The sequence below is a fragment of the Hesperophylax consimilis genome, chromosome 2, assembly GCF_061612785.1.
Source record: "Hesperophylax consimilis isolate HC1 chromosome 2, BYU_Hcon_1.0, whole genome shotgun sequence".
Lineage (NCBI taxonomy): Eukaryota > Metazoa > Arthropoda > Insecta > Trichoptera > Limnephilidae > Hesperophylax > Hesperophylax consimilis.
Window position 1 is genome coordinate 34,985,069 of NC_142837.1, and position 18,240 is coordinate 35,003,308.

General features: G+C 32.6%; 1 protein-coding gene across 4 annotated transcripts in view; it reads right to left on the reverse strand.

The window, feature by feature from the left end:
• LOC149425949 (uncharacterized) overlaps positions 1-17,043 on the reverse strand; it is a 567,412-nt gene extending 550,369 nt beyond the window's left edge. Inside the window, exons 1-2 of one of the 4 annotated variants that reach the window (XM_089642425.1) lie at positions 16,881-17,043; positions 13,786-14,913 (exon numbers count right to left, since the gene is read on the reverse strand). In XM_089642425.1, coding sequence (XP_089498551.1) covers positions 13,786-14,656 — 871 coding nt within the window. In that variant the 5' untranslated portion in view covers positions 14,657-14,913; positions 16,881-17,043. Of the gene's footprint in view, positions 1-13,785; positions 16,213-16,246; positions 16,279-16,880 lie in introns of those variants that run through there. The other 3 variants (XM_089642440.1, XM_089642433.1, XM_089642448.1) reach the window with 3 other exon arrangements.
• Positions 17,044-18,240: the final 1,197 nt, after the last annotated feature.

The window sequence follows — 18,240 nt, forward strand, 5'->3', positions numbered from 1 at the left end:
TGTCTAGTCAAGTCTACAGTTAGTAATAAGATTAAACAAATATATTATGTTAGTATTTATACAACGTTTTGAGGTGTTTTTTTTTTACAAAAACGGCGCTATACAAAACATCCAAGTATTATTATAATTAAAAAATCTTTCGACAAATGTCATAAAATATCTATAACTTATTACATATTAGAACCTGACGTGTTTTTTTTACAATTTTCGTAGCATAATTTACGTTTTTTTTCCATCCAGCGAATTTCATACAATTACTTTTCAACTCTGCAAATGTGTAAAGATTATCTTCAAAACTTAAAATTTAATGTTTTTTAAGGCAATCATGTTATATATGTATATAAATATGACATGTGGGGTTTTATGTAAAAATAATCAGAGGGCTTTAGACGACCCACTAGAAAGGTCGAAAAAGGAACAACAGAAAGAGCGAAAACAAACTAATTTATAAATCTACGTGTTTTAATACCCAAATTCATTTTTTAGACTGTCAACTGTTTAGTTACTACACATTGAAAATTCGTATATTTTTGCATTTATTTATTTATTTATTATTATTACACGCCCTAATGGGCTTTTACACACTACAAGGTTTAATAGTTGAGTATCATAGTTATTATAAATTCTACAAAATTAAAACAATAAAGGAAACATAATACCTACAACGAAAAAAGAAAAATATTAAATGTTACAACAAAAGCATATAATAAAATAAGATACATTAGTAAAAATGATAAGAAGTCTCACATAAATAGATATTCAAAATAAAAATATATATATTGCGGAAATTATAGATGTCTATTTGTGTCTCGATATATAAAAGAATTGAAATAAACAATATTTATATTGATTATTTTTAAGATGAAATATATCTCCCAGATATATATTTATATTTAAATACTGTTTTTTTGAGTCTGCACAAACTCTCCAACAGTGAGTTCTGGCGTCATGAAATTTGCGTATCTTAATATGACTGAAATTTCAAGGTTATCGCATCTTATTTTAGCTCGCAACGTTACTTATACCATGAGCCAAAGTGAATTTTTGTTTATTTTGCTAAAAACATCCTTTAAAAGGGTGGGTTCATTTGGCGAATCTTCATAGCTATAAAAGAACTGCTCGTGAAGCCGTGTAGTAAATACTAGATTCGATTTAAACAAATCTTCAGTTTTATGCCTAGATTGTTGAAATTTCGCATGCTTGACCTTCAAACAAGAAAACTGTAACGGTAATATGAGATTTCTAAAACCACCCCGCTCCCTTTTTCCACCACTTAAAGCAGAATTTTGAAAATCCTTGTCTTATTAAAATAATTAAATTACCAGTTATTGTACAACATAATATATTTTAATTTTGCATGCACAGAAAAAACCAACAATTTCTTCATAAAACTATTTGCACTTCACCGCGTTTTGAACCCGCGATCTCTGGGCACAGTGCCAAAATTCTTTACCGCACTGTTATGCAGACGGTGAAATTTATATTATGCAGGAAGTCAATATAGTATATAATACATCACCATTACAGTTTTAGACTGCCAAACTATTGAAAAACATGTTTATAATACTTCATCTGATACAATCAATAAATAATTATTTTCTCAAATGATTTGACGTTTTATAATTCATCACATCTTTAAAAAGTTATATAAAGTCATGGAAAGTGATGAAACAAAAACTTTACTAACTGGGTTAAGTAGGTTAGGTTTAATTTTTTTTTCATAGTTTTTAATGAATTTATATCACTTTTTAAAGAAGTGTTTAATGGTCACTGTGTTGAGTTATCATGGAACCTTTATTAACATATTAAATAAATTATATCAATGTTTACCACTTAAATGAAGACTCTTGAAAAAAATTGTAGTAAAAAACTACAATAATCTCCCTTATCAATTATGCTATATTATCAAACAATCAGCAAAATAAATAAATTAAGTAATTTAAAAAATTAATATTTTTGAAAACTAACTAATCACGCCGTGTCCTCGAATGGGTATGCAGAGAAGACTGAACGACTCGGTCTCGAAACACACTCCTTGCCTCATTAACATTCATACATCATTTCATACATACTGTTATTCTGACTCTTTACACGGCCCGACTCGAATATCTAGTTTGCTTGATCGTACCATGTCATCCTCGGGCGTCTCTGGCTCCTTATACCATTCACATTCTCCTACATTCCTTTGTACGTTCATTCGCTCTCCATGCCCAAACCATCTAAGCGTCCATTTCTTAATCTTACTCATCACGCTTATATAAGCCTTGCATTCTTTGCAAATGTCCACATTTCGCATACGATCATACATAGTTTTATCATACATACGCCTCAGAGATCTCATTTCTAGAGTATTCAGTCTTTTTCACGACATAGGTATGACCAAACAAATTAGGTACCAATAATGAACTGAAATACAATTATTTCTTCTTTTTTTTCCAAAAAAATTTCTTTAGTAATAATTACAGTTTTCAGGTAATTAGATGTGTGTCTATGTGATTGCAACGAAAACAAAACGACAACGAGTCTATTTGCCGAATTTTAGCTTAATCGGATGTTAGGAAGTGGGTTAATGTCCGTGTTCAAGATTTGCATTCATTCATTAACGAAAACCAAAGTAAAATTAAAATAGATGTATTTAAAAAGGTCATGTCATGAGTTGATATAACAGAAGAATTGTTTGAGGTAACGTATAAATGTAAATATAGCAAGAATATTGTGTCAAGACAGGATGACGGGACATCTCATGTTAATTACTTAGTATTTTAAGAGACGCTCGCGCATACCCAATTTCTACCGATTTAAAATAAGCTTCTCGTTAACTCTAAGTTTTTAAGTTTAAAAAACATATGTTATTTTTGAAGATAATATTTATACATTGAAGCGTTAATTATATGAAATTTCATCGATGGAAAAAAATCGCAAAGTAAGCTCCAAAAATTATTTAAAACATATTTTGTTCTGTTATTTAATATGTTATAGGCTTGAAAAAATTCACAGTGTATCTTTAATAGGCCACTTGCATGGATTTCATAACGACTTGGAAAAAATCGTGTGGATAGATCTTTTTACTAAGATTACGAAAATGTTAGTAAAATTTTGTAGAAATGTACATTTATTTTTAAATAAATAAATCCATTATTTGGGCTCGTGTCGTCACTACATGAAAATGTCCCGTCTACTGAAAATGTTCCTATTAATTTTGTAAAATTCCACACTGATTTAATTTTTTTATATGGCATCACTTTGATTTCAGGCGAATTTTTGAATTCGTTCACTAGATTTATTGTTTTCATTTGGTTTGAATTTTTGACAGATGTGAAGAGAACCCCGTACAATTTAGATGTCGGTACGTGTTTTAGAGGTATAATGGTTATGGTGCTGATTTTATCAAAATCAAATTTTATAATATTCCTATTATTATTATAATTTACAAGTACAAGTATATTACATTGGATTTATTAATATAGACGTTGTACATTATAATGATTTATGATCAATAAGATGGATCAAGGAAAAAAATATTTATGAGATGTAATATTTTTGGTATGCATCGTTATTCTGCTGTGTCATTCGTGTGGAAAACGTTCTTTTTTTTTAAAATGATTTTCGGCTATGTAATCGTTGTTTTTTCTCACATATAAAATTATGTCTCGTCTTTCCGGTTTATAAAAAAAGGTCTGATTTTTCGGATTGAAATTTTCAAAAAATCCCCAGGGTTTCAAAAATACGATTAAAAAAATAATAATAATACAGAATGTCTTAGAATATTTTCCTTAACCGGAAAAAAAATTAAAAAATATGATGCAAGTGGCCTATTGCAACTAAAGCATTTTTCGAGAGGTGTTTGCTCTATTTCAAACGGGTCGTGTTTTATTAAATATTTTCACAATTTTCGCTTAAGGCGATGCACTACGTCGTGTAATATTTTAAATTGAGCCGTTATCAATAACACCCCTTACGTAGAAGGCGATAAGGTTTAAATTCCCGCTTAACACCATCCGCCTGTTTTGATTTATGCAAGAAAAAAACATGGCCAAAAAGTGCCTTTTATTTAATTTTGTAAATGTTCAGGCATAAATTTTTTTTTTCGATCATTTTATAAATAACTTAATTTTCCACACTAAACAATAAAATCATAACCGAAAATGGGTTCGTAAGTAGAAGATTTTGAACTTTAAAGCAGTTTTCATAGGCATTATACATTATTTTTTTCTGGGCTTATAAAAAAACTTATCTAAAAAATACTCGATTATATTAATAGCCAAAATGTATTCTACTCGCAGTATTTAATTAAAGCATCTGAAACATTTCTAGGCGACCAAATTTTCAAACAAAAAACAAATGATTTTGCATTAATATGTAGGTATGTCATCGCATTAAGGCGAAGCTTAATGCCAAATCACTATTTTGATTAATCTTTATAACGAAATGGTGTACATTATAAACACCAAAAATATGCCTTAGATAAATTGAAGGTTTTCGTATCGTTTCGCATGAGTACAATTCAAATAAAAAAATAAATTTCTCAATAAAAATATAAAATGTAATCTATTCAAAAAAATATTTTTTCTAAATAAAATACAGTATTATAGTTACGATTATCTGTGACAGTTTCACTTGATTAACTTTTTTGCTTTCTTATAAAATTATTTACAAATGAAATAACAGTTTTGTGCTTGAAATCGAACGTTTCTAGACTCCGTTTGTCAAGCGATTTTAATGCCCATTACCTATAATATAAGGTATACCAAGAATATACACTTTTTTTCTCGTAGCTTCCTCTTAATTATTAACGTTTTTTGATATTTGAACTACTACGGGGCCTTAAGTAACGAGTTTTTTTTCATTCATTTGTATTTAATTTATTCTGGCTACGTTTAGGGTAATTAAATCATGGCTCAACAAAAATAATATAAATCTTTCACATCAATCGGTCTATTTGCTCATAAAGGCACTCGCATAATTTATGACCACAGAGTTGAATAGATTCGCTCGCGACATAAGAGTAAAGAAGGTCAAAAAACTAGTTGATTCAACCACATGTGGTCTGGACTTGTGACTCGAGTCGATGTTGTAAATACGTAGGTACTATTTACAAAATGATACAACATACAAAATGAGTAATCTATTAAGGCACGAAAAATTCGCGTTTGCGACAACGCGAATTGCTTAAAAAAATGAACACGAATTTTTCAGGTTGCTGGTACCACGTCCTGTAATATTTGGAATCGGGCCGCTAACAACAACACTCTTTATGTACATGGCGATAAGGTTTAAATTCCCGCAAATCACCAGCCGCCTGTTTTGAATCGTGCAAAAAACACATCGCTAAAAAGTGTAGCGCCTCCATAGTCGAGGGGTAAGTATCTAGACTAGCAAGCTGGATGTCGCGGGTTCAAATCCCGGCTTGTGAAAGTAAATTTTATTTGATTAATTTGTCTTTTGCTGCACGTTCCAGAGTGGACAATACTCTCAGCAACGCCTTGGTGTAAGACCACCATTCTGAATAGCCAGGTACTTCTCCACCTTCTATTTCACATCTCCTTCCACTCCCTGCTACATTCAGCCTGATAACATACCCCGATCGGGGATGCCGTAGTCTCTCTGGCTCCAAACGGTTGGGAGCAGTTAAGGTTGTGTGTTTTTTATTTTTATTTTTCTCTTGTGTGGTTTCACATAAAACATTTAACTTCAGGCACAATTATTAAATGGTTTCCGATCATTTTCTGAAGAACTTCATTTTCCACATTATACAATAAAACCATAATCGAAAAGAAATTCGTAAGTACCAGATTTTGGACATTAAATATAGGCCAGATACTTTTTTTTCTGAACTTCTACTCGTAGTTTTTAATTAAAGCATTTCAAATATATCGAGGCGAATAAATTTTAGAATCAAAAACACGTGACTTGGCATTACTTCATAGTGATTGGCACCGACTTTGTTTCAAATAATATATTATCGGTTTAGGTTCGTCATAAAAAAGTTTGGTTAAGAATCCGGAGTCCGCGGGTTCGAATGGTTTACATTATGTTACTAGAAAATTAAATATTAAAAGTGTTGCCATTTTATACAATTTTGTAAGTTGTCCCAAAATATGATAAAGTTTACTGGAAACAACTATTTAAGTCTAGGGAGATGTTTAAACATGCACTGTATTAAGTTCTTAGTTTGGGTTATTTAAATAATTTATGCGTATTTCCTAAACTTCAAGCTTAACTCAGATCATACAAAAAGATAAAATATGGCCGTCGATCTGTCAAAACACGTTAAATTTTGAACATTGTTTGAGAAAAATAAAAATTTTATTACATCGTTTACCATTTCCCCCGACATGAATAGTTGTTTCTTGTAGTAATTAAGTTGAAACCAAGTGTTATTTAAAAAAATGCATACTAGGATTCTTGCTGCGGAGTATATTCTATCGTCGTCGAGGATATTGTGTCAGCGCTTTATTAGCAGCAGACATACCTGGACGGATGACGAACCTCGTGCTGGTACTGTTGGTGGACGCCGTGGACTCTCTCGCTGCAGCAGCTGGTCCAGTTTCTTCACCACCTAGGTTTCTTGCTGCAGATTCTACATCTTCTATCTTCATGTCACCTGTTCCTGTTCCTTATTTTACTTAACTTAAGTTCACTTTATTTTTAAATATTTTTTTTTTTTAATACCTGCATCAACTGTAAAGCGCCCCCAAGACGATATCTCACAAAAGCGGCGGTATTAAAATTGTCCAATAAATTAATTAATTAATAAGCGTGAGGCTGAATTTCGTAACTTTACCCAAAGTATTACGTAATAGTAAGACTAAAAATAACGATCGCACAAAGCAAAAAATTTACATAAACAGTTATAGATTCCATATGGGAATCGATATGAAAAAACAACATCGTGTAAAACGCCCATTACTTGTGCTAATGATGTAATCTCCGTTCTGAGAAATTTGTCCCGCCATACCAAATAGTTTTGTGTCCGCTCTCGTTGTTCCCAATCTGTTTCCGGCTTGACGACATGACGAGAAGTGGGAACCGATTGACGAAATGGGAGAAACAACCACACCCTAATGCTTCTGTTTACGGATTATCGAGTCGATCAACGAATACCATTACCCAGTTCATTTATATATTTGTTGTTGATATGAAACTTCCCTTGGAGCGCCTAAGGCGGTAAAATCGACTCTTTGACACATCATTCGGCAAGCCTCGTGACTCTTCGGCTCCTTCCGCCCGGCCACCAAAACTCTGCGAGGTATATTTGCTTCTATTCTCACTAAAATTAGCAAGGGTTTTTTTGATATTTTAAATGACGTTGAATTTTTAATACGTAATTTATTTCTTTGTGTATATTTAAATAATATTGAGAGATATGTTAAAAAAAATCTTATTTTCATTTTCACGTTTTTAAATAAAAATTTATTTCGATGGTCTATTTGAATTTCGATTTTGTTTTCTTGAATAAAGGAGTAAATAAATAAATGAATTAAAGAAATGGAATCTTGGAAGTGGAAATTAACGCACTGCCCGTCATTCGATCGAGCTGAAACTCGGGAAATAGACTCGTTGACGATGAAAATGCATTCTCTAATACATTTTGCTTACACTCAAGCACACACATGCGCAAACTCACGAATATCTCTGAAATTGGATGATATTATAATAATTTACAGCAGTTAATATGCGAAATAAATCTCGGTACAATGCAATTAGGATTTTGATTAAGTAATAACGCGGTTCATTCATTTTAGTTATTCCCTGGGGAGGAAAGCTCAATCCTCAGTCACAATTTTTTTTAAAGTTTTATAAGATGTTTTAAAAGATATTTTAAAAGTTACGTCAATTCATTGAAATAGATGTTTTTTCCAGGTTGATTTTTGTTGTTATGATTATTACCGGACAAGAGTCTCTGCCGGTTTCAGTGAAAATGAGACATTTCCCATTTTTGTAATGTTATGAGGCTGGGAGTGGGAAGGGGGAGGTGATGAGAAAGAGGAATGTTTGAAAGTACCGGGGTTTGCATATGGTCACTAAACATAGCTAAAGTCATTACAAGCAACACCCAACAGTTGTATGTTTAATGGAAACCTTTCACCACAGCGATACTGAGAGTATTTTACCACTTCGGGTTACTTTCGATGAAAACTAGGCGCACGATGAGTAAAAAAATTAAAAACATTGGCTCAATTCAATTGTATTCAAAACAAAATTTTTAATTGAATTCAAAACGATTTTTAATTATGATATTTAATTAGCATTAAAATAAACATTTTTGCACTTACTGTGACCCAATTTGCATACTTGAATTGCATAAAGCAATAATGTTTACTTTGATCATCAACGTTTGTAAATAAAATTGTTATCATCTTGACCTGCAGATGCTACGCGGACGTCATTTCGAGAGGTCAACGCATAAGAAAGGTTAATGCATACAAATGAATGTGTCAACTTAATCGTATCATCGCTATAATTGGTATCAAGCGTGAGAAAAGAAAATAACTCTTAATGGCGTTGATAAAACTGAGATTGAGCATTTTTACATACATTTTAGCTTAGTAAAATGTGGATCAATAGGGAATTATAATACAGGGTGTATTGGCACGTACCCGACAAACTTTAACCAGCTATTCCTTAGCACATTTGGAGTAAAAAATGTTATGGGCACTTTGCTGTCCGGTAACATTTTTTTTCAATTAAAAACAAAAAATAAATAAAAAATCCACACTCCGTCACTGTCATTGGAATTGTTTCTCGTGTTCAACAGCTGTTATTAGCAAGTGTGTCAAAAAGTGTCCTCGCTCTTTCGTACACACTAAATAATAATAGTTAAAAATGAGACGAATGGTGCCGTGCCATTTCGTTGTGATTGTAAAAGCGCGCCAACGTAGGTACGTACGTACATTATTCAACGAAACTCGAACAAAATATTGCCAGACGGGTTTTCAAACTTTGACAAAGGATAAAACATTGGTGACATGTAATGAAAATATGAATAGTAAATTTTTTATTAAAAAAAAATGTTACCGGACAGCAAAGTGCCCATAACATTTTTTACTCCAAATGTGCTAAGGAATAGCTGGTTAAAGTTTGTCGGGTACGTGCCGATACGCCCTGTATACACTACAACACGGGCATATGCCTAGCTTAGTGGTCCAAACATTCCTAATAATTAATTGTAATAAACATTTCACCAAATAAATAAAATAAAAAAATATTATCCTAACAACTTACTAGCGGTATTGAAATTGAAATTACTGCGCAATATATGATTCAATCGAACATTCGAGTTATATAACATGAAACAGACTTAGAAAATAAACAGATAACGGTCTCAGCTGGGAATCGAACCCAAGACATCTGTCCTACCGCGGCAAAGTCTTTATCCACTCGACCACTGGGACCTCATTATTATATGTCATATTTTTGTTATCTTTCAAATTCAGAATTAACAATATTATCTTCCAACTATAACACTAATTCAGTAAATTTTAATGATTCACCACTTCATGGAAAATAAGAAAAAAAAGACTTATTAGTATTATTTTCTTGTTCAAGATAAATTAAATTGATGGGTAGAACCTACGAAGGGTATTAAAAGAAATTATTCCAATATTTTTTTTAAATTTATTGATATTTAACTTGATGAAAGACGATTACATGTGTTTTTTGTCCGTTTCACTGAAAAATTCCTGCGTCGAGACAGAAGTTGAGAATACATAAATAATTACATCATTTCTGTGAGATTAACAGCAGACTTTTGAAAAGAAATGTAAGTTTAATCTTATAAATGAGAATAATGTTAAAAACTAGAAAAAAATATATGAAATAAAATAGCTATAATAGTGTGGAAGTTGAGTTATAAGATCATAAAGGTTAAGTTGTAAAATAATATTCACATCTAAGTTCTCGTACATGTTTTGCAGTTTGCAATAATAGAACGATATATTGTTTTTCGTCTTTAACACTTTTTTAATGTCTTTATTTCATTTTCTTGATGTCTTTATATCTCTTTTTAATGTCTTTATATCATTTTCTTGATGTCTTTATATTTCTCTTTAATGTCTTTATATCACTTTTTAATGCCTTTATATCACTTTTTAATGTCTTTATATCATTTTCTTGATATCTTTATATCACTTTTTAATGTCTTTATATCATTTTCTTGATGTCTTTATATCTCTCTTTAATGTCTTTATATCACTTTATATCACTTTTTAATGTCTTTATATCATTTTCTTGATGTCTTTATATTACTTTTTAATGTCTTTATATCATTTTCTAGATGTCTTTATATCATTTTCTAGATGTCTTTATATTACTTTTTAATGTCTTTATATCACTTTCATGATATCTTTATATCACTTTTTAATGTCATTATATCATTATCTTGGTGTCTTTATATCTCTCTATAATGTCTTTATATCACTTTTTAATGTCTTTATATCACTTTTTAATGTCTTTATATCTCTTTTTAATGTCTTTATATCATTTTCTAGATGTCTTTATATCTCTTTTTAATATTTTTATATCATTTTATTGATGTCTTTATATTTCTTTTCAATGTCTTTATATCACTTTTAATGTCTTTATATCACTTTTCAATGTCTTTATATCACTTTTAATATCTTTATATCACTTTTTGAGGTCTTTATATCACTTTTTAAAGTTGTTCCGAATTGTCTTTCGTTGAGTTATCATGGCACCTTGAACAGGTGACCGGATAACTCATCAAAATGACAATTCATCAAACCTTTAAATGTGATATAACGTCATTAAGCGATGAAACATAGACTAGATTAATTAGGTTAGGTTTGTAAGTTTTTTTTTCAGTGTTTTTAATGACTACATTGTGTTGAATTGTCATGAAACCTATTTAACAATACAATGATTTATTTCATGTTTAAATTTAGTAAGTGTTTCTCTCTGTCTAAGAGTCATTGGTAGTGTATTGTATAATTCGCATGCTGCATATTTTATATATGTCTTTGTCCAAAGGTAATTTTAACAAAAGGAATTTGATGTAGTTATTAATTTTTGGCTCCGGTATTATGTAGAGTTTGTGTTGATTTGTATTGGGTTTTGTTGTTTTGTTGCAAATTAACCAGGATGTTTCTTGCCAAGTATGATTCGGAAATGACATACCATTAGAAGAGGCGTAGTATTTATGCAACCAATATCATTGAACAAGAAAAATAAATGTTTTATTTTCATAAATTCTGTGAAAAAGTAATTCCGCCGTTGTTATCTATTAAACACGCGTAAAATTTAATCGAAATATTCAACTGGAAAAAGCAGAAACAACGTAATATTATTTATGCATTTATAATCACTGATCACGCTCGACTAAAGTTGGGCGTTGTTTTGTATCAGTGAAATCTCTTCAGAACGTCGATAGATGAGAAAATGAAATATTTGAAGAGGAAAAGAATGGCGGCTCGGCAGGGGAGTTAAGCTTACGCGTGAGTTAACAACAATAATACAAATCACATCTGTTATATCTGGGAGTAGAGGTGGGCAAAATAAAGTAAAGCGTTTTTTTCGCAGCAGTGAACAGTTTGCAATTAACAACAACAGCGTAGTTAGATATAATATTGCGATAAAATAACATTGAGGTATTAATTTTATAACCGTTTCTAGTAACCGTTTCTTTTCAGAAACTGCAACATTTTAGTTTATTTTGAAAAAGAAACTGGAATGTCCATCTCTATCTGGAGGTAAATGACAATAATTATACATTAAATCTTAAATTTTAGGACATCGTGTTAATTTAGATATCTTTACAGAAAAGCGGAAAAATGTTTATGTTTTCAAATCAATCAGTTAAAACAGAAAAATTTCTTGGTTAGAAGCATACAACGATAGGTATGTGGATATGTAATTATAGACATGCAATTTGATGTCTACATTGCGCAATATAGAAAATGTTAAATGGATTATTTAATAGGGCGTGATGAAATAAAAGTCTATATTTTTATTTATCGTTTAATGTGTAAAACTCGATTTTAATAGATTCATCATTTTTTATTTAACTTTAAGGTTATATCAACTAATGTAATATATCACTGAATAATGCGATAATACCATAGACATATGAATATTAGTAGACCTGCCCTAAGTGATTAAAAGCGTATTATCCCCACTCCCCATACCGGTTCTATTGGAGCCGGCTGTGCTCGCGTATGGCCTCAAGTGAAATTTGAAAACGTGACGTCATCATTCTTGTGCGAACTATGGTCGAGGCATCATCGGTTCATTTTACGAAATAACACGGCAAAATGTTGACTTGTACTATGAAAACTTGTAAAAATAGATGTGAAAAAGAGAATAAACCCAATTGTCGTATTACATTCCATATATAAGCATTATTTTACTTTATTTTAAGCATATTCACATCGTATAATATGAATCAGTTGTTACTATCACATCGAGAAACGTCTGGACGCGAAACACAAAGCTGGTTGGTTGCTGGGAAGTAAATTATGAACATTTATAAAAGTGTCTTAACTAAATACTTAAACGAAATATTCGACTCTAAAAATAGAACCGAATTTTTTTACCGAATTTGGACTTCGCAAATTTGTTCATAACGTGGCGAGTAATTTGCGCTCCCATGTAAAAATGTGTATTCATTCAAAAGCAGATTTTACTTTTAAGAAGTAAATGGTGATATTATAATGCGAGATGCCTATTTACTGTCAGATTTATTGACGAATCACAGTCAGCTTCACTCCCTTCGTTCTTCAACAGTTGATTTTACCCCTCGCCATTATCTTCTCGTCTATTAATTCCTATGTCTGTGGATAATACTAACTTATCTAAACGAAACATGAAACAGAATAAGACACAAAAAAATAACGATTTATTTTATTGGGAAATGAAAGGTAGCTGCCAAAAATATGGGAAAAATTATTTACATGATATTATTATTAATTTTAAATTTGAAATATGACGTATAGTAATAATAATAATTATTATTATTTATTGGATAATTTGTATAGTCGAGTGGTTAAGACGTTGTCCAGGTAAGACAGAGATTCTGGGTTCGATTCATAGTTTTAAGCGTTATTTTTTTTCATTTCTTAAATTTAATTTTTTTTTATATTTTCTGTGTCTTGTTTTGCTTTATGATTCGTTTCGATTTGTTAGTATTATCTTCTTCTTCAATGATAAAGTTTTGTCTTTTATATATATTCATATTCTATTTTCAAAAAAAACACTTTATTTATATACAAGTTTTGCTACGAAATGATTATTAATTATTACGTAAAAGAAAAGGTGTAAAAAATAGTGAACTTTTTAATTGTTAATTATCATATGTTTTTTTTTATTTCATTAATGGAAAAATGATGATAAATCAGTATTAAAATTTTATTCCAATCACCCTCCTGAAAATGAAATAGGGAGATCGTCTCTCCTTTTGTCTTTGAAATGTTGAAAACTTTTTCTTTGTTCGGTTATTTCTTCTCTACTTATTTAGAATTTCAATCATTTTACTCCCATAAACGGAGAGGAAAAACTTCCTACTTTTACTAAGTCTGTGTTCAAATAATGTTTTTTTGGCAAAAAAATAATTACGCGATGTCTCGTGCACCGATGAACACCGATGCACCGTCAAATGAACCGATAAAATTGGTGAAACGACTTGAAATTTCAAAATCCTTTATTGAACAACAAATAAATTTCATTGGCCTATCTGGGGCCTAGAGGTCTTAAATATCACATTTATATGAATTTTCTGTTCAGTGGTTTTATTCTTACGAGGTTCAGAAATGAATAATGATTGAATCTTACCTGTATGCGTTCGGAGATGAGCCTTCAGATGAGAGCTCTTTCCATACAGCTTGTCGCAGCCCAGGAACAGGCAGCGGTGCGTCTTGTGGGGCGGGGCCCTGTCCCCGTTCCTCGGGGCTAGGGCGGCCCGGGGGCCCAGAGCCGCCCTACGCTTGGCCTCCCTCCCCTGTCCCCTGATCTCCTTCAACTCGCGGCCTCTCCCGGCCTCCCTTTGTTCCTCTTTAACCCTCACGGCTACTCGCTCCTCTTTTATCTCTGGAACGCTTCCAGGCTCGGGCTCAGGTTCCAACGCTTCTTCCACGACTTCTGGAGAGCTTTTTATAGTAAGGAGACCTTCAAGAGCAAGCTCGGTCTTTTCGTCGAGGTCGGGATTATTATCTCTTTGGTTAGTTTTGATTTCGAGCAATCTTGCGAAAGGTCTTGGTTCTTCTTTCGTTTGCCTGTTTCTGCCAAACTCTCCGCTGTCTTCCTTAGGGATTTTGATTTTTGGTTCTGCTTCGTCTTTGGGCTCCCAGGTGTTGAACTCACGGTGTTCTGAGACGTTGTCTTCGTGTCCACGTTTCAGTAGATTCCTATTCTCCGTGTCTATGATTAGTTCCTCGTGAGAATCAGATTCCACGTCTTCGGTTATGTCTTTGGGTCTTCCTCTCTCAGCTCGCAGGTCCCTGTCCCTGACTCGTCCTTCGTTGTACTCCGTAAGCTCCGCCAGTATCCTAGCCACCGTGTAGCTGGGAGCTTCCAGGGGTTTGGTGCCTCGGCCCGCGGACATGGCGAGCAGGCAGTGGGCCGCGAACCGGACTTCGTGATCCATGATTACCAGGTCGGCCCCCTGTCCTACCATCAGCCCGCCTCCGGGAATATCGTTCACCATCAAAAGTTTCAACTTTCCACTGCGCAGAAGAAGTGGAATACTCTTCCGACAACACCCATCTTTAAGGCCAACAACTTTTGTCAACCATAATCACTGCTTCACAAAAAACACAATATGTGATACTTTTGAATCCGTAGATAAACAATTCACTAATCACGTACTGGGTGTATTATCTAGGCAGAATTGTATCATAATCACCTTGTTTGATAAGCATCGTACAGTGTACACACGACGTAACTCATCAACAGATAGCGTTGCTGAATAGGGGAAAAATACTTTATTAGAAGCACTTCTAAATGACCATGACAATTATACAAAAGGCAATAAACAAAATGGAGAACGCTCTTATTCAATTCAAAGTATTAGAGTTTGGGTTGGAAATTGGCTATTATATAGATACATGGTATTAGGTACTCGCTGCTCGGATGAGAAACGGTCAGAATAAATCGTACAGGTCCAGTCAAATGGCGCCTGGTAAGGTAGCTTGCTCGGAATAACAGGCCGACACACCTTTTCATCCTTTGACAAGTGGCCGCTGGTCCACGCAAGAAGGCGTAGCGAATCCACCGAGGCCAGCGAGTACTGAGAAAAACACCGATTGTTCCCCGTCCTTCTGGTGCAGCGCAAAAACTGCACCACTTTACTCTAAAAGAAATACAACAACCGAGGAACCTTCGGATGCTTTACTGTACTGTACTGTACCGAGTACCGAGATGAGTTTCTATAAATAATTTGGTAACGAGATCTAGAGAACGAGAATGCAGTAACGCACCAACAAGTAATATTACAACACGTGTAGAAATGTTAAAAGAACCAGGACATTGCACGTTAACCTTGCGAGGCAAAGGGGAAAAAACGAACAGATTAACTACGCGCCAACAAAATTAAGAATACAACACATGCTGATTTCTTATTTCTTATTTCAGAGCCACGGTAAGTTTCAGAACCTTGCAATGTGTCTATGCCCAGATATCACCAGAATGTAACTGAAAGTACTTTGATGTGCAATGGCTTGATTTTACTTGTCCGGGAGTTAGCGTAATCCATTGCGGAGACAGAGAATAATGCCTGTAGCGTTTCCTTCCGTCCCCTCAAACAGGTATTAGCCACTGGGATCTTCGTCCTACTCCAAAAAGAACCTAAAAAAACCACCAGCAAATAACCACTAAGAAGAAGTACCCTAACTATAATCTCAGAACCAAGATTTTAAACACCGGATAAGAAGTGTCTTTCTTCTCAGGTGTTATATTTTACACGAAGGTTTTTTGCGTTGTGCGGGCTGGGCAAACTTCGCAAAAGTAAATAAGGCAGCAATTAAACGAAGTAAATCCTTTAGATTGACACGCACCGCAAGAAATACCCTAATTGATATCCCAAAAGCAATTAACTGAGTCAAAATATTATTCTTTGTTTCACTTTACTTAATTCACTGGACACGCCCATGTAATATACACTGCGAAAAATAACTCAAATAAAGTAAAGTGTGCAAAAATTATTACAAAATATAAGATTGAATTACTTTAACTAAAGATATTATATAAAAAATATAATATCTTACTTACGAAAAAAAAATCAAATAAAACATCTTACGTTTTATAGAAGCGAATAAAAACTAAGGCAATATAACGATTCCGTAATAAAATTAGCAATCATTTTTCTCCTACGACGAAATTTCAAAATTGCGCGTCTGAAAATTGGAATCACACTGAAATTGCGCAGCTGAAAAATAACTTCAGTTAACTTTTCGACATGATTTCGCAATTATCTTTAACAACGAAAAATGAACACTAGTTAGAATAATTTATATATTTAAGTATTATTATCATTATTATTATAAAAAAATGTTTTTTTTTAATATCATTCAAAAAAATTATTAGTTTATAAAGATTATTATAAATATTTATTCTCGCTAAGTATTTATTATCATTCAAATCATAAAGAAGTGCTTCTTTCTGAGTTGTTCTACATAAATTGAATACACAGTGTCAACACAACAACATTTAAACTTCACTTTGTGACGAAAAAAACCTCATTAAATAAACTAGGTACCTAGCTTGTACGCCAAAAAAAACACAACAAAAACAACTTTAAAAAAGCGAGCAAACTAAGTCCGGGTGTTTCATTTTAAATACAAGAAGTGTGAACAAAAGAAACGAACTTTGAAATAAGTAAGAAATAAATTTTAATTAAAAATTTATTTTATTTTTAAATTCACGACACTCACTTTTAAAACAGTATAAAAAATTTTTTCACGACTGTTAAACACTTTTTTTTTTACACTTAAAATCACCTATCGCTCGGTCGCAATGGGCGTAGGCTCATGATTTGCGAACATACACAAATGTCAGATCGACAGCGAGAGCGATAACCCCTCCCTCAAAGCGCGTCCGCCCGCGACCAATGCACGGGACATACTGACGCATAACATGTGCTTTTGGTGCTTAGCGCGCATGCGCCCGAAGATGTAACTCGGAAAAATACTGTGCATATTATTTTGATGCAATTTGAATTCAAAACGGTTTTCCAATGTTCCAATTATAAATTTTATTGGTGCTAACTGATTGGTTGTGATGTTATAAAGCGTGTTTAGAACGGTTCAAGATTTTGAGATTGACGTTTATTGTTGCAAATTTTATTTAAATAAGAACTTTCTAATTAAAATATTTCATTTCATACCCACATACAATTTGCTTGTGGCACGTTTTTTGCTTATCTTATTTACTATTAATTAGCCTGGCATATTATTATGTTAGTTAAACGTTTCTAGATTAATAATAACCAAAACACATGTAAAATTCCTGCGTATTGAATTTATAAATAGAGATTGAACGTCTTTTTTTATATTAACTCCAAACATGTCATCTTTGGGGGTGTTGTGTGGGGGTCTTTTTGAGGACGGGGTGGAGTGAACTTATCAGATAGTGGGGAGGGGAAGGAGATGGGAAAGTGGAAGGTTGGGAAGTACCTGGCTATTTATATATATCATCAGATATATATAAATAGAAGTTAACTTCGTTATCAAACTAAAACGACTTCTGCTATGTCAAGCAAAAATATTTCGATCCAAAAATGTGGAATGCATTTAATAATACTTTTGATACTTTGGAAGTCATAGTATAGCCCTTTGAAGCTAGATTGACGAATTGAATGTGAAAACGCATTATTTTTTGTTGTATTTTAATTTTCTCGAGAAAACTTTATTTTCGGAAATCAACAAGCAAGCTGTTTTTTCATATTTCAGAAATCAACAAGCATGCTGTTTTTTTCATATTTCAGAAATCAACAAGCATGCTGTTTTTTCATATTTCGGAAATCTACAAGCATGCTACGGAAAGGCGACGCCCCCAACTGCATAGATACGTTTGTAGATCTTGTAATAGGCAGAAATCTCTATCCGGAACTCTTTCAGAATTAAAAATCGCCCTTTACACTAGCGATCAATTTCTTGCAAAAGTAAAAAAAAAAATATGTATTGTATTTATACTTTAAATCATTGTTTTGATTTCAAATTCCATTCTCTAAATAACTTTATACAATTTGGTTCACTTGATCTTGCCATTTTGTTGTCTTTCTTGTGCATTCCC